General features: G+C 42.2%; 1 protein-coding gene across 6 annotated transcripts in view; it reads left to right on the top strand.

The window, feature by feature from the left end:
- Nucleotides 1-17,584, top strand: part of CRTC1 (CREB regulated transcription coactivator 1) — an 84,381-nt gene that overhangs the window by 44,123 nt on the left and 22,674 nt on the right. For all 6 annotated transcript variants that reach the window (XR_006287480.1, XR_006287479.1, XR_005223370.2 and 3 more), the window contains exons 6-10: nt 322-407; nt 2,847-2,890; nt 3,616-3,836; nt 13,825-13,952; nt 14,824-15,069. Coding sequence is in view for 3 of the 6 variants with exons in the window: in XM_037885915.2 (XP_037741843.1) it covers nt 322-407; nt 2,847-2,890; nt 3,616-3,836; nt 13,825-13,952; nt 14,824-15,069 (725 nt within the window). In the remaining 3 variants the exon portion in view is untranslated. The remainder of the gene's footprint in view (nt 1-321; nt 408-2,846; nt 2,891-3,615; nt 3,837-13,824; nt 13,953-14,823; nt 15,070-17,584) is intronic.

The following is a 17,584-nucleotide window of genomic DNA, read 5'->3' as shown; positions in this document are numbered from 1 at the left end:
TATGCCCCCAGAAGTCCAAATGATAGCCTAAATGATACATGTGTGTAAGTCATTTACATGCTTTTGAAAGTTTTTTGTCCTAGATGGAAAAACAAATAGCTTTTTAGAAAGCTGATGAACTACACTTGGGGTGAAATGCATTTTTTTTTGTGATCTGGATATAGTTTTATTCTGAAATATACATCTTATTTATCAGTTGAGAATAGGAGTTATTTATGGTAAAAAAATTACCACATTTTTTCCTGACTGAAATATATGATTGTTTCTGCAGGATGTAGCAGATTTATAATAGGATGTGCTAACTTTTATTCTGTTTTCTAGTCTTATTATTGACTGTCCCTGGAATGGAGGAAAGCACATCTGAAACAGACAAAGCCCTTTCTAAACAAGCATGGGACACTAAAAAGGTAGAAATGCCAAATCTTTGTAAGGTTCAGATGTTCTAGTCCAGACAGTGTATTTTGTAAATATATTTAGGTAAACATTTTGAATAATGTTGAATTGAAATGAACTTTGCTTGGTCAGACTTGAGTTGAAGTTCTATATTCTGCAACAAACAACCTAAAGTGAGATCAGGGAGCAGTATAGCTATCTCTCTGTGCCTACTGTTGTCAACTGTCTCGGCGGAAACTGTATTCTAAACTTGAGTCTTGGAAGACTGATAAAGCAGAAAATGATTTTCAGCTGTCTTGCTTTAAAATTTATCTGTAAATGTTAAGTTTGCATGTAAAAACTCCATTAATAGGTTGGTCCCTTATGCAATTGCTTTTTTAAAAAAGTACCCAAGCATTTGTTTCACTTACTAAGGTTTGTCAGGAATTGACAGATTCCAGGAAATTTTAAAGTGAAGGCTGATATGTCATCCTTAGCTTGCGCTATTGCATTAACGGTGCACCAGTAAGAACAACATGAATGAAATACAGAATTAAAACATTCTTCCATCATCTTTTCAAATGCAGAAAGCCACTTTAATGAAATAAAATGCACTCTTTCCCTACTTGTATCTCTGCTTTTATTTCTACCACTCACCATCCTGCCTCTTTTTTCTCTCCTCCTTTTCTTTTTTTCTGTGAATTTGTCTAACTGGCGTTTCTCAAGGCAACTTCCGCACCAAAACAATTATCAGATTTTTGTTGTTTGTAAAACAAATGGTAAATATTCAGGATTTTAGTTATTTTGCTCCTATAGAGCTGCTGTTGTCTCCATGTTTTCCCCCATCAGCCTGGTTACTAGATAGATAGAAGTAGCAATGGTAGCATTTGCTTTTGAGATCTGAATATCTTTTTAATGCTTAAATAAGTCTGGATGTTTAAGCCGGTCTGAATTATTGAATATTAATAAACTTTTTATTTAGAAAAAATATATTAAAGAACCAATAGGGAAAGGATGTTTGGTTCATGAAGTTCTTCAAAACCAAGGCTGAATTAATGATTTTCTTGAGCTGTTCTTTGTGTTAAAGTATTTTCAGAGTCTAATTGTGGCATCTCAGCATGGCAGCTTTCCCTTTTCTTCTCTCTTTGCTACAGTCTCCCTGCTTACCTTGGGAATTATGTGTTTTAACAGTCAGTCCCTAGCAAATGTAACCTTTCTAAAAAGGGTATGCATATTTTATAAAAAGGCATGCATTGGTTAATCATGTGATCGTTCCCTGTATTACATGCAGATTTTTATTTATATGAGTAGCTAATTCGGCTTTGTGATCATACCAAGTGACTGCTGCCATCATGTGGGATTTTCATATGAGAAGTCTTGAAAGTGACATTGTTGGGAGGACTGTCAGGTTCTTTTTCTGTGGATTACCACTGTAGTGTTCATGTCCATAAAGTGTCTAGGAGACAAGTTTCTCTAAGCTAGTGGAACTCAGTAAGATAGAAGTAGGACTTGTATTCTGGATGTACTATTGATGCCTGAGTGTCTGGTTTATGACAGTTGGATGCAAAGTCTTACACCTCATCTGAGAGCTTTTCCTTTGTAATAACTGTTCTTTTAGCACAAAGATATGTTAGCAAAGGCAATAATGAATACATTTCATACTATTATGTCTTATCAGGAAGATTGCAATCCTGTTTTGGTAGGACGTACCCTGCAGTTGTCCAGGCAGATTTTCAGGAAAACAAAATGTGACATGAAATAGGAGAAGTTGGAAATATCAAAATGGAAATACTTGATGTAACAAACATTAGGGATCAGAGTTTATATCCTGAGCTGGGAGATATGGGGAGCAAGTACTTCCGTGTAATCCCCTTGCAGACTCATGGAGCAGTGTTAAAGAGCTTTGCGTTTTTCTCCTCCGTTGGTATGAAAGTTGCTATGCTGTGGCGCTTTTGGAGGGTGGCACTGTGAGGTGGGAGATAAGGGCTTAGATAACCTATTAAAGTTTTATTGATATACCAGTCTTGCACTTTCCAAGTTTTTTTCTAAAGTGCTACTTGCTTTTCTGTCATTCAGTTAGCGTTTTTGTGATAGTTTGTAGATTTTCATTCATTTAATGTCGACAGCCCCGACGTATAGCGATAGGCTTAGATTTAGTAAGAAAAATGACATGGTCGATGTTTGCTTGCTAATTTAAGCAGGTGATGTTTTATTCTTGCTCCATCTTCATTTTGTTTAGTTTATCTTAGGGACTTTGAAGCTTAGCTGGCTTAAAGTCCATGCTGAGATCAGTTTTTTTGGTGTGGCACCAAACACCCATTTTGAGCAAGAAGAGGCTTTTAAGAGCATATGAGAAACTGCTCTTCTTAGGTTGTTTCATTTAGTAGGTTTCCTATCTTTTAAAACAAATTATTTCCTAAATGTTGTTTTCCACATTTCTTTGCCTTTCACAATGTCTTTCTGTTCTATTTTAGACAGGGTCATTGAGGCCTAAATCATGTGAAGTTCCAGGAATCAAGTAAGTTTGGGAGTGGGGTAGATGGTTTTGTAGGGATGCGTGTAGAAAGTTCACTGCCTGTACCTAAGCTTCCTGCTCCGTAAGCTCTATTGATTAAGGTTCCCTCTATACTGACAATGAAACAATGCTAACCAGATAACTTTTAAACACTGAAAACATGGTGAATGCTAACGTTCCTTGAACATGGTTTGCTTGGCCATGGTAGCCCAGATGATGAAACCATTAAAAAAATGTTCTAGATTCAGTCTTTAACTAAGTATACAGAGTACATGTGATTTAAAACAGGAGATGGAGAGTCAAGAATTCTGAGTTTTATTCCCAGTTAGGCATGTTTTGTGTGAACTCGGACAAATCGTTTGACCTCTCTGTGCCTCAGATTCACAATCTGTAAAACTGGGGGCTGAGATCTTCAAGGAGAGTTCATCACTTAGACATAGGCTTTATATGATCGTAATCACCCTGAAATGCACAAAGTGTAGTTCCCTCTTCTAAATAATATGGAAACAACTGCAACCCCACTGAAAATATTGCCATGTGACAACTGTGGGTAAACGTTAAAACTTTATAACAGTGACCACTCTAAATATTTTATTTGTATATTTTTGTACATAGCTTTGTGCATGACCGCTTCAGATAAACTTTCCTTTTGTGTATCATGTGGGAAGTGTGTATGTAGACTAAAATCTCAACTGACTTTTGTTACTGTATTTTTTTTTTAAATTTAGCATCTTTCCATCAGCTGACCAGGAAAACACTACAACGCTGATTCCTGCTGCACATAACACAGGTGGCTCTCTGCCAGACCTGACAAACATCCATTTCCCTTCTCCCCTCCCAACACCACTAGATCCTGAGGAATCCACGTTCCCATCCCTGAGTAGCTCCAATAGCACCGGAAATCTTGCAGCCAACTTGACTCACTTGGGCATCAGCACTGCCAGTCAGGGTAAGAACATATCCAAAGGGCGAATTTATAGATTGTCTGTCAGTAAAAAGTCACTTTCTATCCCTCAACAGTTTTGTAGCATTGCTGAACAGCTGCTGTGTTTCATTTCAAAGTTAGCTTCACTGGTGTATGTAACTCGTATAAATCATTTTGGGATAAAGAAATGTGTAAACAGTCATAATTAATTAACTCTGTTTTGCGTATCCCTTCTGTGATATTCTTCCATCTTTCATTCTTGGCGCACATGCATTATTCTGGTTTTATTTTGTATGATTCTTCCAAGGGTGAGATGCAATGTCCGCATCTTGGCAGTAACTCGACTCGTTTTCTGGAGTACCAGCCAGAGTGCACCCACGTAGGGAAACCACTGCAGCAAACTTCTTGATTTCTTGTTTCCATTCCTTCTGTCCTCTCTTTTTGTTGTGGTGACTCTCTTGAGAGATTGTATCATTCCTTTACCTGAACCAAATGTGGACTGTTAGGCAACTGAATTAGTATATAAGCCCCCTAAAATATGTTCTAGTCGGGATTGTTTGTAAGCCTGACTGTTTCATAGCATAGACTGCATTTTTGAAGAGATCCTAAATACACCCACCTTCATAAGGCTCTCAGGAATAAGCTTACAACCATCTGGACCATGCTGTCTTAGCGTTGTATCCTGCTCGCTCTTTGTTTTGTTGTGGTTTGGATTGTAAGCTCTTTTTAGGGCAAGGACTCTTGTGTTTGTACACCTCTTGGCACAATAGACCTTGATGCTGGTTGGAGTCTCAGGGCTTGCTTCAATACAAATACATAATTAAAAATCCCATTATCAGCCGTGCTAGAAAAATGTCAGTAGACCAGCACAACTACTGTATTTTCAGGACCAGTAGCCTTTTCCAGGCAAATAGCCTGAGCCAGTGATCAAAAAGAGAAGAGAATCGATCTCCGACTTGGGTTATTTTATTTTATTTTGAAGTAACTCATGTTGTCTGAGCAAGCAGGTGCCTTATATCACTGAAAACACCATTAGCAAAGAAATTGCATTTTATAAAATACCAGGCAAGAGGGCCACTGAATGAGTGCTGCGAGCATTCATTTCCTTATACCAGTTGTCTTGGTTATACTGCACGCTTCCTTCCGTCCCTTTCTTGTGTAGCTTGCCTCTGTTGCTGTGCCCTATTACTTTGTATCCACTGTACATCATGGGCTGCAAAAGAAGCAAAGAAATGGGAAAGATAACGGGAAGGGCGAGAGACTGATAACAGAATAAGAGATGAAGGCCAGAAGGGAGGAGAAGAAAGAAGGTGGTGCTGGGGCATGTGGCGTTGGAGTTGGGATAAACATTCTTCGTATATGGTAGCCATCAGTGATAAGCACAGAACTTGGCTCTTCAGGTTGCTGCAGAGCATGACTGGGCATTGTAACAGAAAAACCTGCAAAACAGATGCCTGTTAATTCAGACTGCTTAGATCAAAAGACCTTGAAGTTATAGGATCTGAGTACCCCTTGGAAGAGGGTTTCTAAATGTTACTTACCATAAAGGCGCTCTCTTTTTCTTCTGAGGTTATACTTATCAGGGGAATAGATGTGAGTGGGGTTAATAGTTTGTCTGACCATCAATTAATGACAGGCAACTTTTGTTTGCTAGTCATAAAATGGAGTCATACCGTTGTATCTGGCAAGAGAAGTGTACTTCCTTTGGCAAAGCACCCTTGCAAGCTTTTCTTAAAAGTACTCACTGCATAGCATCCTGAGAAACTCTAATGATTCAAATAAGGTGGACACATAACCAGTGACAATAATTTAAAGAATGTCACAAGAATACTGTTAGAAATATTTTTATTCACAGAAGTGCCGAACAGTCCTTAATTAGTTTAATCCCCTTATTTTTAGTTACAATTGTCCAAATGAAAATATAAAACACGCTTTTTTAATCAAGCCTTTCCCAAGAGCTGTTTCCCATTGTATATGTCGAGATATGCTTTTCTGAACACTTGCCCTTGTGCTTTGGAGGAGGTGTAAGGGGAGAGAATGCACCTTTTTGGATTTCTTATTAGAGCTAGTTGGAAATATTTACACAAAACATTTTCATCAGAACTTGATGATTCATCAAAATCTAAGCATTTTGCGGAGCTTTGTTGATATCAGTGAAATTCCACTGGAAACTTCCTGCCAGCTCACCTGCCCAGCTCCTCAGCAGTCCGGGCTTGCAGGCTTTTCAACAGCCCTCCTAGGAGCTGACCAGGTGTTGGGAGCCCAGGGATTTGGGGTTCTCACATGTCAAGCAGCCCAGCCTTCCAGTGTCTCTGGCTCCAGGACAACCCACCAGGCTGACTGCTTTAGGGTTGAGACTCCCAGTAGAACTGGGCAGAGAACAGTAATTTTGTTTCATGGAGGATTTTAAAATGTTTGATTTGTTTCAAATGGCTATGAAACCAAATTTCTAAATTCTCAGTGAAATGGAATTGCCATTCTCTGCCCAGCTCTGTTTCTCATGGCTTTCTTGCAATTTACTCTTTGGTGCTTAGATACCAGATAGGTACCTTAGAAATTCCTGATACGTATAGTTATAACGAATCTCCTTAAACAATTCCTCTCCTCTCCTTTCCCTCCTTGGTGTTTTTTGCACCAATTAGATTTTTTCATAGATTCCAAAGCCAGAAGGAACCACTGTGATCATCTAGTCTGACCTCTTGCATAACACAGTCCAGAGAGCTTCCCCAAAATAGTTTCTAGCGCAGATCTTTTACAAAATCTTCCAATCTTGATTTAAAAATTGGATATTAAAAATATTGGTAACTGTTATCATGTTGCATGCCTTCTTTTCACTCCAGTCCTTCAACACACCCAGACCATTCTTTAAAAAGTGGTCTGTGTTTAATTATTTTAGTCAATTGCTTGTAAGTCAGTTTCTCCAGGTGCTTATTTTTGCTGCTCTTCTAAGGCCTTGTCTGCACTACGAGTTGAGGTCGAATTTAGCAGCATTATCTCGATTTAACCCTGCACCCGTCCACACGACAAAGCCCTTTTTTTCGACTTAAAGGGCTCTTAAAATCAATTTCTTTACTCCACCCCCGACGAGGGGATTAGCGCTGAAATCGGCCTTGCTGGGTCGAATTTGGGGTACCATGGCCGCAATTTGACAGTATTGGCCTCCAGGAGCTATCCCAGCGTGCTCAGTTGTGACCGTTCTGGACAGCGCTCTCAACTCAGATGCACTAGCTAGGTATACAGGAAAAGGCCTGCAAACTTTTGAATTTCATTTCCTGTTTGGCCAGCATGGCGATCTCACCTGCACAGGTCACCATGCAGACAGAGCTCATCATCACAGAAGACCATAAAGTCACAGAATTGCTGAAGAGCTCCAGCATGGACTGAACGGGAAGTATGGGATCTGATCGCTGTACGGGGAGACAAATCCCTGCAGGCTGAACTCTGTTCGAAAAGACGAAATGCCAAAATATTTGAAAAAATCTACAATGGCATGAAGGACAGAGGCTATAACAAGGTCCCGCAGCAGTGCTGCTTGAAAATTAAGGAGCTCAGGCAAACCTACCCAAAAAACAGAGAGGCAAACGGCCGCTCCGGTTCAGAGCCCCAAACATGCCGCTTCTATGATGAGTTGCATGCCATTCTAGGGGGTGCAGCCACCACTACCCCAACCCTGTGCTTTGACTCCGTCCAAGGAGTGGGAGGCAACACGGAACGGGTTTTGGGGGCGAGGAAGATGAGGAGGAGGTTGTAGATAGCTCACAGCAAGGAAGCGGAGAAACCGGTTTCCCCAAAAGCCAGGATCTGTTTATCACCCTGGACCTGAACCCAGTACCCCCTGAACCCACCCAAGGCAGGCCCCCGGACCCTGAAAGCGGAGAAGGGACCTCTGGTGAGTGTACCTTTGTAAATATTATACATGGTTTAAAAGCAAGCGTGTTTAATGATTAATTTGCCCTGGCATTCACGGCCAGTACAGCTACTGGAAAAGTCTGTTAACATGTCTGGGGATGGAGCGGAAATCCTCCAGGGACATCTCCATAAAGCTCTCCTGGATGTACTCCCAAAGCCTTTGCAAAAGGTTTCTGGGGAGGGCAGCCTTATTCCGTCCTCCATGGTAGGACACTTTACCACGCCAGGGGAGTAGCACGTAGTCGGGAATCATTGCAGCGTATGGTCCCGGTGTTTGCTGGCATTCAAACAACATCTGTTCTTTATCTCTGTGTTACCCTCAGGAGAGTGATATCATTCATGGTCACCTGGTTGAAATAGGGTGGTTTTAGTAAGCGGACATTCAGAGGTGCCCGTACCTGCTGGGCTGCTTGCCTGTGGCTGAACAGAAATCTTCCCTGCTGTTAGCCACGAGGTGGGGTGTGGGGTGAAGCCATCATCCCAGAGAATTTGGGGGGGGGGGGGGAATTGGGTTTCTGCTGCACGTGAACCGGAAACCGCAGCCCCTCCTTTTAAATTGCCAACCCATTTTTAGTGGCCAACCCAACGGCTACTTCGTATGGGAAATGAGGGAGCTGCTGTTTGAAATCATTCCCAGATGTTATGAAGGTTAAAGAAGCCAAAATACTGTGCCTTACCATGGCTGCCTGCAAGCCGAATTCTGCTGCCCGGCCCTGCATGAGTGATCTCTCACACCAAACCAGCATACCCTCAATAAGAGGCAAAATACAACCTTGTAATGAAAGCACATGTGCTGTGTAACGTTAACAGCAAGGTTTACTGTGAAAGAGTGTACCCATTGTTCTATAAAATGTCTTTTTAACTACCACTCTCCCTTTTTTTTCCCCTCCACCAGCTGCATATGTTTCTCCTTCCCAGAGGTGAGCGAAGATTAGAAGGCGAAAAAACCGCATTCGTGATGAAATGTTCTCTGACCTCATGCTGTCCTCCCACACTGACAAAGCACAGCAAAATACTTGGAGGCAGACAATCTCAGAGTGCAGGAAAGCACAATATGACCGCGAGGAGAGGTGGCGGGCTGAAGATAGTAGGTGGCATCAGCTTGCTGAAAGAAGGCAGGAGTCAATGCTCAGGCTTCTGGAGGATCGAACTCCTATGCTCCAACGTATGGTTGAGCTGCAGGAAAGGCAGCAGGAGCACAGACCACCACTACAGCCCCTGTGTAACCAACTGCCCTCCCCCCCAAGTTCCATAGCCTCCTCACCCAGACGCCCAAGAACACGGTGCGGGGGCCTCCGGCCACCCAGCCACTCCACCGCAGAGGATTGCCCAAGCAACAGAAAGCTGGCATTCAATAAGTTTTAAAGTGCTGTGTGGCCTTGTCCTTCCCTCCTCCACCACCCCACCTGGTGCTTCCCTCCTCCACAACCCCTCTTGGGCTACCTTGGCAGTTATCCCCCTATTTGTGTGATGAATAAATAAAGAATGCATGAATATGAAGCAACAGTGACTTTATTGCCCCTGCAAGCGGTGATCGAAGGGGGGAGGGGAGGGTGCTTAGCTTACAGGAAAGTAGCGTGAAACCAGGGGGGCAGTCCATCAAGGAGAAACAAACAGAACTTTCACACCATAGACTGGCCATTCCTGAAACTGGTTTTCAAAGCTTCTCTGATGCGCACCGTGCCCTCTTGTGCTTTTCTAACCGCCCTGGTGTTTGGCTGCACATAATCAGCAGCCAGGCTATTTGCCTCAACCTCCCACCCCGCCATAAACGTCTTCCCCCTTACTCTCACAGATATTGTGGCGCGCACAGCAAGCAGTAATAACAATGGGAATATTGGTTTTGCTGAGGTCTAACCGAGTCAGTAAACTGCACCAGCGCGCTTTTAAACGCCCAAATGCACATTTTACCACCATTCTGCACTTGCTCAGCCTATAGTTGAACAGCTCCTGATTACTGTCCAGGGTTCCTGGGCATGGCTTCATGAGCCATGGCATTAAGGGGTAGGCTGGGTCCCCAAGGATAACTATAGGTATTTCAGCATCTCCAACAGTTATTTTCTGGTCTGGAAAGTAAGCCCCTTGCTGCAGCTGTTGAAACAGACCAGAGTTCCTGAAGATGCGAGCGTCATGTACCTTTCCCGGCCATCCCACGTTGATGTTAGTGAAACGTCCCTTGTGATCCACCAGTGCCTGCAGCACCATTGAAAAGTACCCCTTGCAGTTTATGTACTCGCCGGCTTGGTGCTCCGGTGCCAAGATAGGGATATGGGTTCCGTCTATGGCCCCACCACAGTTGGGAATCCCATTGCAGCAAAGCCATCCACTATGATCTGCACATTTCCCAGAGTCACTACCCTCAATATCAACAGCTCAGTGATAGCGTTGGCTACTTGCATCACAGCAGCCCCGACAGTAGATTTGCCCACTCCAAATTGATTCCCAACTGACCAGTAGCTGTTTGGGGTTGCAAGCTTCCACAGGGCTATCGCCACTCGCCTCTTAACTGTGAGGGCTGCTCTCATCTTGGTATTCTTGAACTTCAGGGCAGGGGAAAGCCAGTCACAAAGTTCCATGAAAGTGCCCTTATGCATGCAAAAGTTTCGCAGCCACTGGGAATCGTCCGAGACCTGCAACATTATGCGGTCCCACCAGTCTGTGCTTGTTTCCCTGGCCCAGAAACGGCGTTCCATGCCATGAACCTGCCCAATTGACACCATGATGTGCCCATTGCAGTGGCCCGTACTTTGTGAGAAGTCTGTCCATGTCCTCCTCAGTCTCATCCCCGTGTTGCAGTTGCCTCCTCCTCGCCTGGTTTCGCTTTTCTTGCAGGTTATGGTTCTGCATATCCTGCTGGATAACGCGCGTGGTGTTTATAGTGCTCATAATTGCCGTGGTGATCTGAGCGGGCTCCATGTTCCCAGTGCTATGGCGCCTTCACTGAAAAAAGGCGCAAAATGATTGTCTGCCATTGCTCTAACGGGGGGAGGGGCGACTGACAATATGGCTTAGAAGGTTGGCTTACAGGGAATTAAAATCAACAAAGTGGGTGGCTTTGCATCAACACCCAGGAGACATATGGTGATGGTGAGCTGAGCGGGCTCCATGCTTGCCGTGGTATGGCGTCTGCACAGGTAACCCAGGAAAAAAGGTGCGAAACGATTGTCTGCCCTTGCTTTCACAGAGGGAAGGAGGTTCCTGACAATATGTACCCAGAACCACCTGCAACAATGTTTTTGCCCCATCAGGCATTGGGATTTCTACCCAGAATTCAAATGGGCAGCGGAGACTGCGGGAACTGTGGGATAGCTACTCAGAGTGCAATGCTCCAGAAGTCGATGGTTGCCTCGGTACTGTGGACGCACTCCGCCGACTAAATGCCGACCAAATGCACTTAGAGCATTTGTGTGGGGACACACACAATCGACTGTATAAATATGCTTTCTACAAAACCAACTTCTATAAATTCGACCTAATTTCGTAGTGTACACATAGCCTATGTTCCATCCAGCTTGTCACTAGCTCTTTGATGTTGAGATGCACAAAAACTAACCTGTTGTTCAGGAAGCAGACTCAGAGCTGTATCGAATGGACTGTCCTCTCCTTGTTCCATAACATAATACCTAAAATTAAGTTCAATTGCTTTGGTGTGAAGATGGAAACTCTGTGTCAAAGGCTCTGACAATCTCTGTAGTGTTGCTTCTTGCATCAGCCTCCAGTGGGTACAGAGAGCACTTTGTCATAATTAAGAATTGAAATCACCTTTTGCATTAGCTACATAGTGTTTCTATGAGTGCTGTCTTTATCCCAGTTTTTCAAGGCTGAGCTGAAGTTAATAATAAGCAATACAGGTCAGAGTGAATGCAGAACCTTGACAGATGTTACCTGTTGAGATTGGTTGCTTTTGTGGGGAATTCATATTTAATGCTGTTTAGTTTATTGTAATGAAAACTATTTGTGTGTCCTATTCATCTACACATGTGAACAAATCTGTTACACTTATAATGAATCTGTTCTTGCTTTGCCCTTGTTCTTTGCCTGCCAGTAAACCATTTATCTCCTTTCAAATGCAGCTGGAATAGGACTGGTGAATACAGTGGGCAGAAGCACTGTTCAGGATTCTGTGGCATAAGGACAATGGGGGGGGGCGGTGGAATTACCTGTTCAATGTACTACCCTCTAGTATATAACACTGGGAGCGGGGAAGGGCAGAACAAAAGCACAAAACTCAGGGCTTGTCTACGCTTAACACTTCAGCAGCACAGTTGCACTGCTGTAGCGCTTCAGTGTAGACACTACCTACACCACAGAAATCCACCTCTCCGTGAGGCAGTAGCTAGAATTCTTCCACCGATGTAGCACTGTCTACATGGGGATTTAGGTCGGCTTAACAAGACCCGTTGGGAGTGTGGATTTTTCACACCACCGGGTGGATGTAGTTAGTGACCTCATTTTCTAGTGTAAGCCAGGCCTGAGTAACTTGTTTCCTTGTCTTTCTGGTCCAAGCTTCTGCAACTCTGATACACCATCTGGAGCTGTTGGGTTGTTCAAACTTGTCACATGAATGAGAGCCAGAAGCACTATTCAAACTGTGGCAAAAGTTTTGGTGTTAGATTCTGTGTTGTCCTTGTCTCTTGCTGATACCTCAGTCATGACTACTCACAGAAACATGGACTTGCTCCTTCACTACAGAAAGAGTTGGTAAATTACAGCAACTTTGCAGTCTTTCATCCTAAGCTTGCTTGCTTTATCTTCAGTCATGAGAGCTTGAGGAATGAGAAAGTATCTCATTTAACAGCAGCACTTCTAGGGGGTGGAAGAAGTTTCATTTAGTGGTCAGAGGAGGAGATGGTGGGGTTGGGATTGACCGTTTCTATTTTCAGCTCTGCCATTTTCTTGCTCATTGACTTTGGGGAAAGTCATTTAATCTCTGTGCATTCAACTTACCCAACTGTAAAGTGGGCATATTAATATCTATGCCACAGGGATGTTGCGACGGTTAGTTAACTCAGTGCTTAGAGAGCCCCGATGAAAAGTGCTGATGCTGTGCAAACTAAGTAGGGGTAGGAATATCCCTAGTAACTGTTGTAGAGCGTTCTGTGCTGAGCATTGAAACCTCCCTCATCAATAAATCTGACCTCTTGTTCCAGTAACAAAAGAAAAACTCTCCCACAATGCAACCGTTCATCACTGATTCGTCAGACAGGTACTTTCTGCCTAGGTGCTTTGTATGGTCCTCCTTGTAGTATATGAACACCTGAGATTGCTTACGGATGTGGGCCCCCTCCATGGTTTCTGGAGTCTGTGTAAGGCTTAATTAATGTCTGTACAGCACTTGAGATCTGTGAATGAAGGGTGTCATAGCCCGGTAAGTATTAATAAATAGGGTTGCCTGCAGCCAGAGGGAGTCCATTTGGCATGGAACAATGGTAGCCACAATGCAGGGTCTTGAAAGTGCAGGATATTAGTAGGGGAAATAAGAAGTGGCTCAGGACTATGAGATGAACACAGATAACAGCCTTCCCCATCATTCCAGGAAACAAAATTATGGCCCTGCTCTTATTATTTTTTTATAAAATGACCTGATTTCATTTGCCCATGGAAGTTTCCAGTGGGTCTCATGGCCTTTGGGATAGGTTGGTGGTTCTGATTTTCAGTCTGTGGGCCACTTTGTTAGAAGGGATAGTCTTGCAGACCCCCTTCCTGTTCCCTGCACCACAGACTGCACTGCCCAGTTCTCAAAATGTTTCATTCTATGAAGCATCAAGAAAGGTTCTGCATGCCAGTTTGACAACCACTGGGCTAACTGAATGGCAGTATCTATTTATACATTAACAGGAGTGATCAGCAAAGATGCTTGCAACAATCTTCTCTCCATCGTGGCATTTTCACTGTCACAAAATTCATTACAGATTTGCTAAGAATTTAAGCCTGATGCTGCATTCAGCATAGAATATTGGCCTAGCCATATTCAACACTTTACTGTAAAGTTTTGTAAAATTCAGCCATTTATTCATCATTTTACTTCATATAAACAAATTGTTAAATGTAAACAAGCATCACCACAGTTCCTGCGTAAACTGGTTTCTTCCATTAATGGCAGGAATGACAACGACGCAAGCCTCATCCCGGCAGCCAGCTGTCAGTCCCCTCTCACTGAATGCAGACTCCAGACGACCACAGTCCCAACAGATATCTCCTACGCTCTCACCTCTGTCGCCAATTACTCAGGTAGGAGGCTGCGTGGAGATCTGGAGAAGGACTACATTTTATAAGAATAATGAACCTTGTTCCACTTTGTAAAGTTTTAGATCATAGCTGTCTGTTTCTGACTTAATTCACATAGGGAAATGTTAGCTGTAAGGATGATAAACCTGTAGTCGCGTCATTAATTTAATAATTTTCTCCTTTAGGTATGTTTGTAAAGTTAATGTTGTCAAGTTCCTTTTTATAAATAAATGCTTTGGGCCGTTTTTTTTTTTAATTTAAATCAAAGCCAGCAGCCAGATCTGAGCAATTCTACCAAGATAAATTCATGTATGCTGTCAGACAGTGGAGAAGACAGTTTAAGGAAACAGATTTCACTTTGTCTTCCAAGGCCTTGGAAGCACTAAGGAAAACGTCTTTCTTTAACGATACCATTACAAGATTCTCTTGTGTTTCATGCTTCCATGTGAATCATGAGAAACTCCTTTGGCTCTTAGGATTTTTGACCCTTTGATGCACCTGTAGGCTGCCTCTGCCATACCTGGCATGCTCTAGTTTGGTCCTTGAGGGGCTCAGAACAGGGACTTAGTAGATGGGTTTTCCTTGACTGACTGACTTGTCAGCTCTCAAATCAAACATTCAGCTAGGTTTGCAAACACACTTTTTATTTATTTACAACAAATAAAATGTCAAATTAGTCCCTTTAAGCCACATCCTTGAAGGTTTAAATGTAAGTTGTTGTTTTTTTAAATGCAAGATCTCAGATAACTTTCCAGATTGCTTATGTGATATATAGCGCTTAGATATATATGAATATTCACTTGGTATGAAATTTTAGGAGTCTCGGAGTTGAACCAGAGCTCTGCATAGTACATTTTCCTGTTTTCTCTTTAAGGCTGTGGCTATGGATGCATTGTCTTTGGAACAGCAGCTTCCACCGTATCAGTTTTTTACCCAGGCTAGTTCCCAGCAACAGACCCAAGTGGCAAGTAGTCTGCCTCAGAATGCCCCTTTAATGCAGACTTCTGGCTTACAGCGAGGAGCACAGCTTCCCCCCCTTTCAGTCACAGTACCATCGACCATCCCACAGTCACCTCCAGGCAGCCAGACCCAACCTTCCATGGGCATAGACATCAACTCGGTAAGTTTGGGCAATGACTGAAGATGATATAAGTGGAAACAAATAGCTTTCTTCCAGAGAACATGACCTGATAGAATTCAACAGCAGTGTTGGCCTGCATTGTCAGAGTTCTAACTAGATAGCCCTTGTAGCAGTTCCGCATCCAGGCACTGTATACACTGGATTCAAACAGTTTGGTTCAACCAGTTTTTAACATATTTTAAACATATTATAAAAAATGTTTTAAACGTAATATGGCTAACCCATATGAACCAGGCCAAACTGTTTAAACTACTAAATATGATTTTAGAACACTTGGTAAAATGAGAATGGCTCCATAACTCTGGCTAACCCTGTCTAAATTCAGGCCCACTTGAAATAGTTTAAATAGATTTTTTTAAAGATCAGTTTAACAAACGCAAGTTTGAAGCAGTGGAGATGTGTCTTCAGAGAGACAGTTTCAGGGCTAGCAAAAAAAATAAACAGGTGGGTAATGAAGGCGATGCCCTTATTCTTTGGGTGGATGATATATAAAATTTATAAACTGGCAAGTCAAAGGTCAAGGTAATATGTCAGTAGGGTTTTTTAATAAAGGAAGTGGTTGGGGAAAAAATTGTCATTTTAAATGACACATCTGCAAGTTGAGTGTCCTGTGCCTTTAGAAGGGAAGAGGTAGATAAGCATCTGTGTTAGCATTGCAGTTTACAAGGTGTTGGAAAGCAGCAATGAAGTGACTATCAGCTAGGTATGGAGAGACTGAATTAAAAAGTGCCATTTTGTAAACATCTGTGTCTGTAAAGTGAGAAGCATCTTTTGAAATTTAGCTAGTTTTAAGTTCTGAAAGACAAGACATTTCTGTGCAATTGGAAAGACCAGAATTTCGTAAAACTGAAAAATATTTATCCATATTAACTGTGTTCAGGTGTCTGCCAAAATGGAGTTTGGTCAGACTAGTTTAATTTTCAGACAGCAGCATTTGCATTTTAGTGCAAGTGTACTGCTACCTTCCCAGTTATCATATGTACTTATTTTTTGCCCCAGGTGAATCTGGTATCCACAAGTTGAGTGCTACGCAACCAAGATGAGAAATTTAACTGAAGTTTAATAAAGTTGTGCTAATCAGCATTTTCCACCAAAGATACAGAAAACCACAGATACTGTTTTTTAAAGCACAGCAGTTTTAAAGCCAAGAGGAATTTTTTTGGCTAACATTATTTCTTGGAGAGTTTGTTGTAGTTGCTTTCAAGCCTCTCTAAAGAACTGAGTAGACACATCTATATGGTTGAAGAGCAGAGTTAAACCAAGAAGGCAAAATTTTCTATTGTAAATTGTCCAATCTCTTCCTACAACCTGGAATCCAGAATTCAGAAGGTGGTTCAATATAATAGGTCAGCCCTGAGATGATGTCCCATTGCTAGGAAAAGAGGTACCTGGCACATTCTCTGCTGGTTCTGCTCCGAAGGCCAGTGAATTGCTGTCTCTGATTTCATGGGAAAATCTTCTCTTCCTGGCAGTGGGGCAGTACTAGCAGCTGTTCAGATAACAAGAGGAGCCGTTTCATTATGGATGGCTAAGACATGATTGTGGGTTTCAATCTGGGGATCAGGTTTAAACCAGGTTGTGCTGGTAGAGATGTGGCTTCTGTGCCAGGATTGTGAGGGAGTAGGAGAAGATAAAGGTAAAACAGAAATCAGTAGTTTGAAGGGATATTGGTTTTGACATGCCGGCTACTCAAAACAACATGTCTGAATGTTTTTTTTTCTAATGTTTATGCAATAACTAATACAGATATTCTGATTTTCCTTCTCTGCTTTTCACATTGCTTTCCTCATCCTAAACTTCTCTAGGCCCTTAAAATTCAGAATGTTCAGTTTCTCTTTAGAACTTGAAATTGTATACAAGTACACTACATTTTAAATGTGGGTAAAAAAAGTACTCTAAGCTACAGTGCAGCTTCACTGAAAGGTTTTCCATTAATCCTCATAGCCCCACTGAAGGCCAGTGTGCAGTACCTCAATAGAATACCTGAATTCTATGGATCTTAAAAAAAAAAAAAAAAAAACCCAAACCCTTTGTCAAGACGGTGTACTAACCTTGAGTTATTCTTTATGCATTTTAAACAGTGTTAAAAAGTGTTAATACACCACTCCTCACTTTATAAAACTGTCTGATTTAATTACTTCTTGGTCAGCGGTATTGGGTTCTTCCTCATAATAATCTTGGCTCTCAAAGACAGCATTATAGAAAGAGCGGTGTTTATTATTTCAACAGCTGCTCTGTATCTGTTTTGCGTTTGAGTGATCCTCTGACCTTAATCCAGGGTACTGTATGTGACAGTGAAAAGGTAATTCTGTGAACATCTTATCTCACTAAGGCTAAAAACTATATGGGCATAGCTAGCATTAGCCTACAGACAGTGTATGTATCAGATGGTGTCTAGTTCATATAGTTGGAAAGTATGTAGTTATGAAAAGGGTTTGTCTTTGCAATTATACATTTTAACCTAATTAATATACCTAGACTAATTCCTAAGAGT

The sequence above is a fragment of the Chelonia mydas genome, chromosome 25 (assembly GCF_015237465.2).
Source record: "Chelonia mydas isolate rCheMyd1 chromosome 25, rCheMyd1.pri.v2, whole genome shotgun sequence".
In the NCBI taxonomy this organism is placed as follows: domain Eukaryota; kingdom Metazoa; phylum Chordata; order Testudines; family Cheloniidae; genus Chelonia; species Chelonia mydas.
This window is presented reverse-complemented; position numbering and strand designations above follow the sequence as displayed.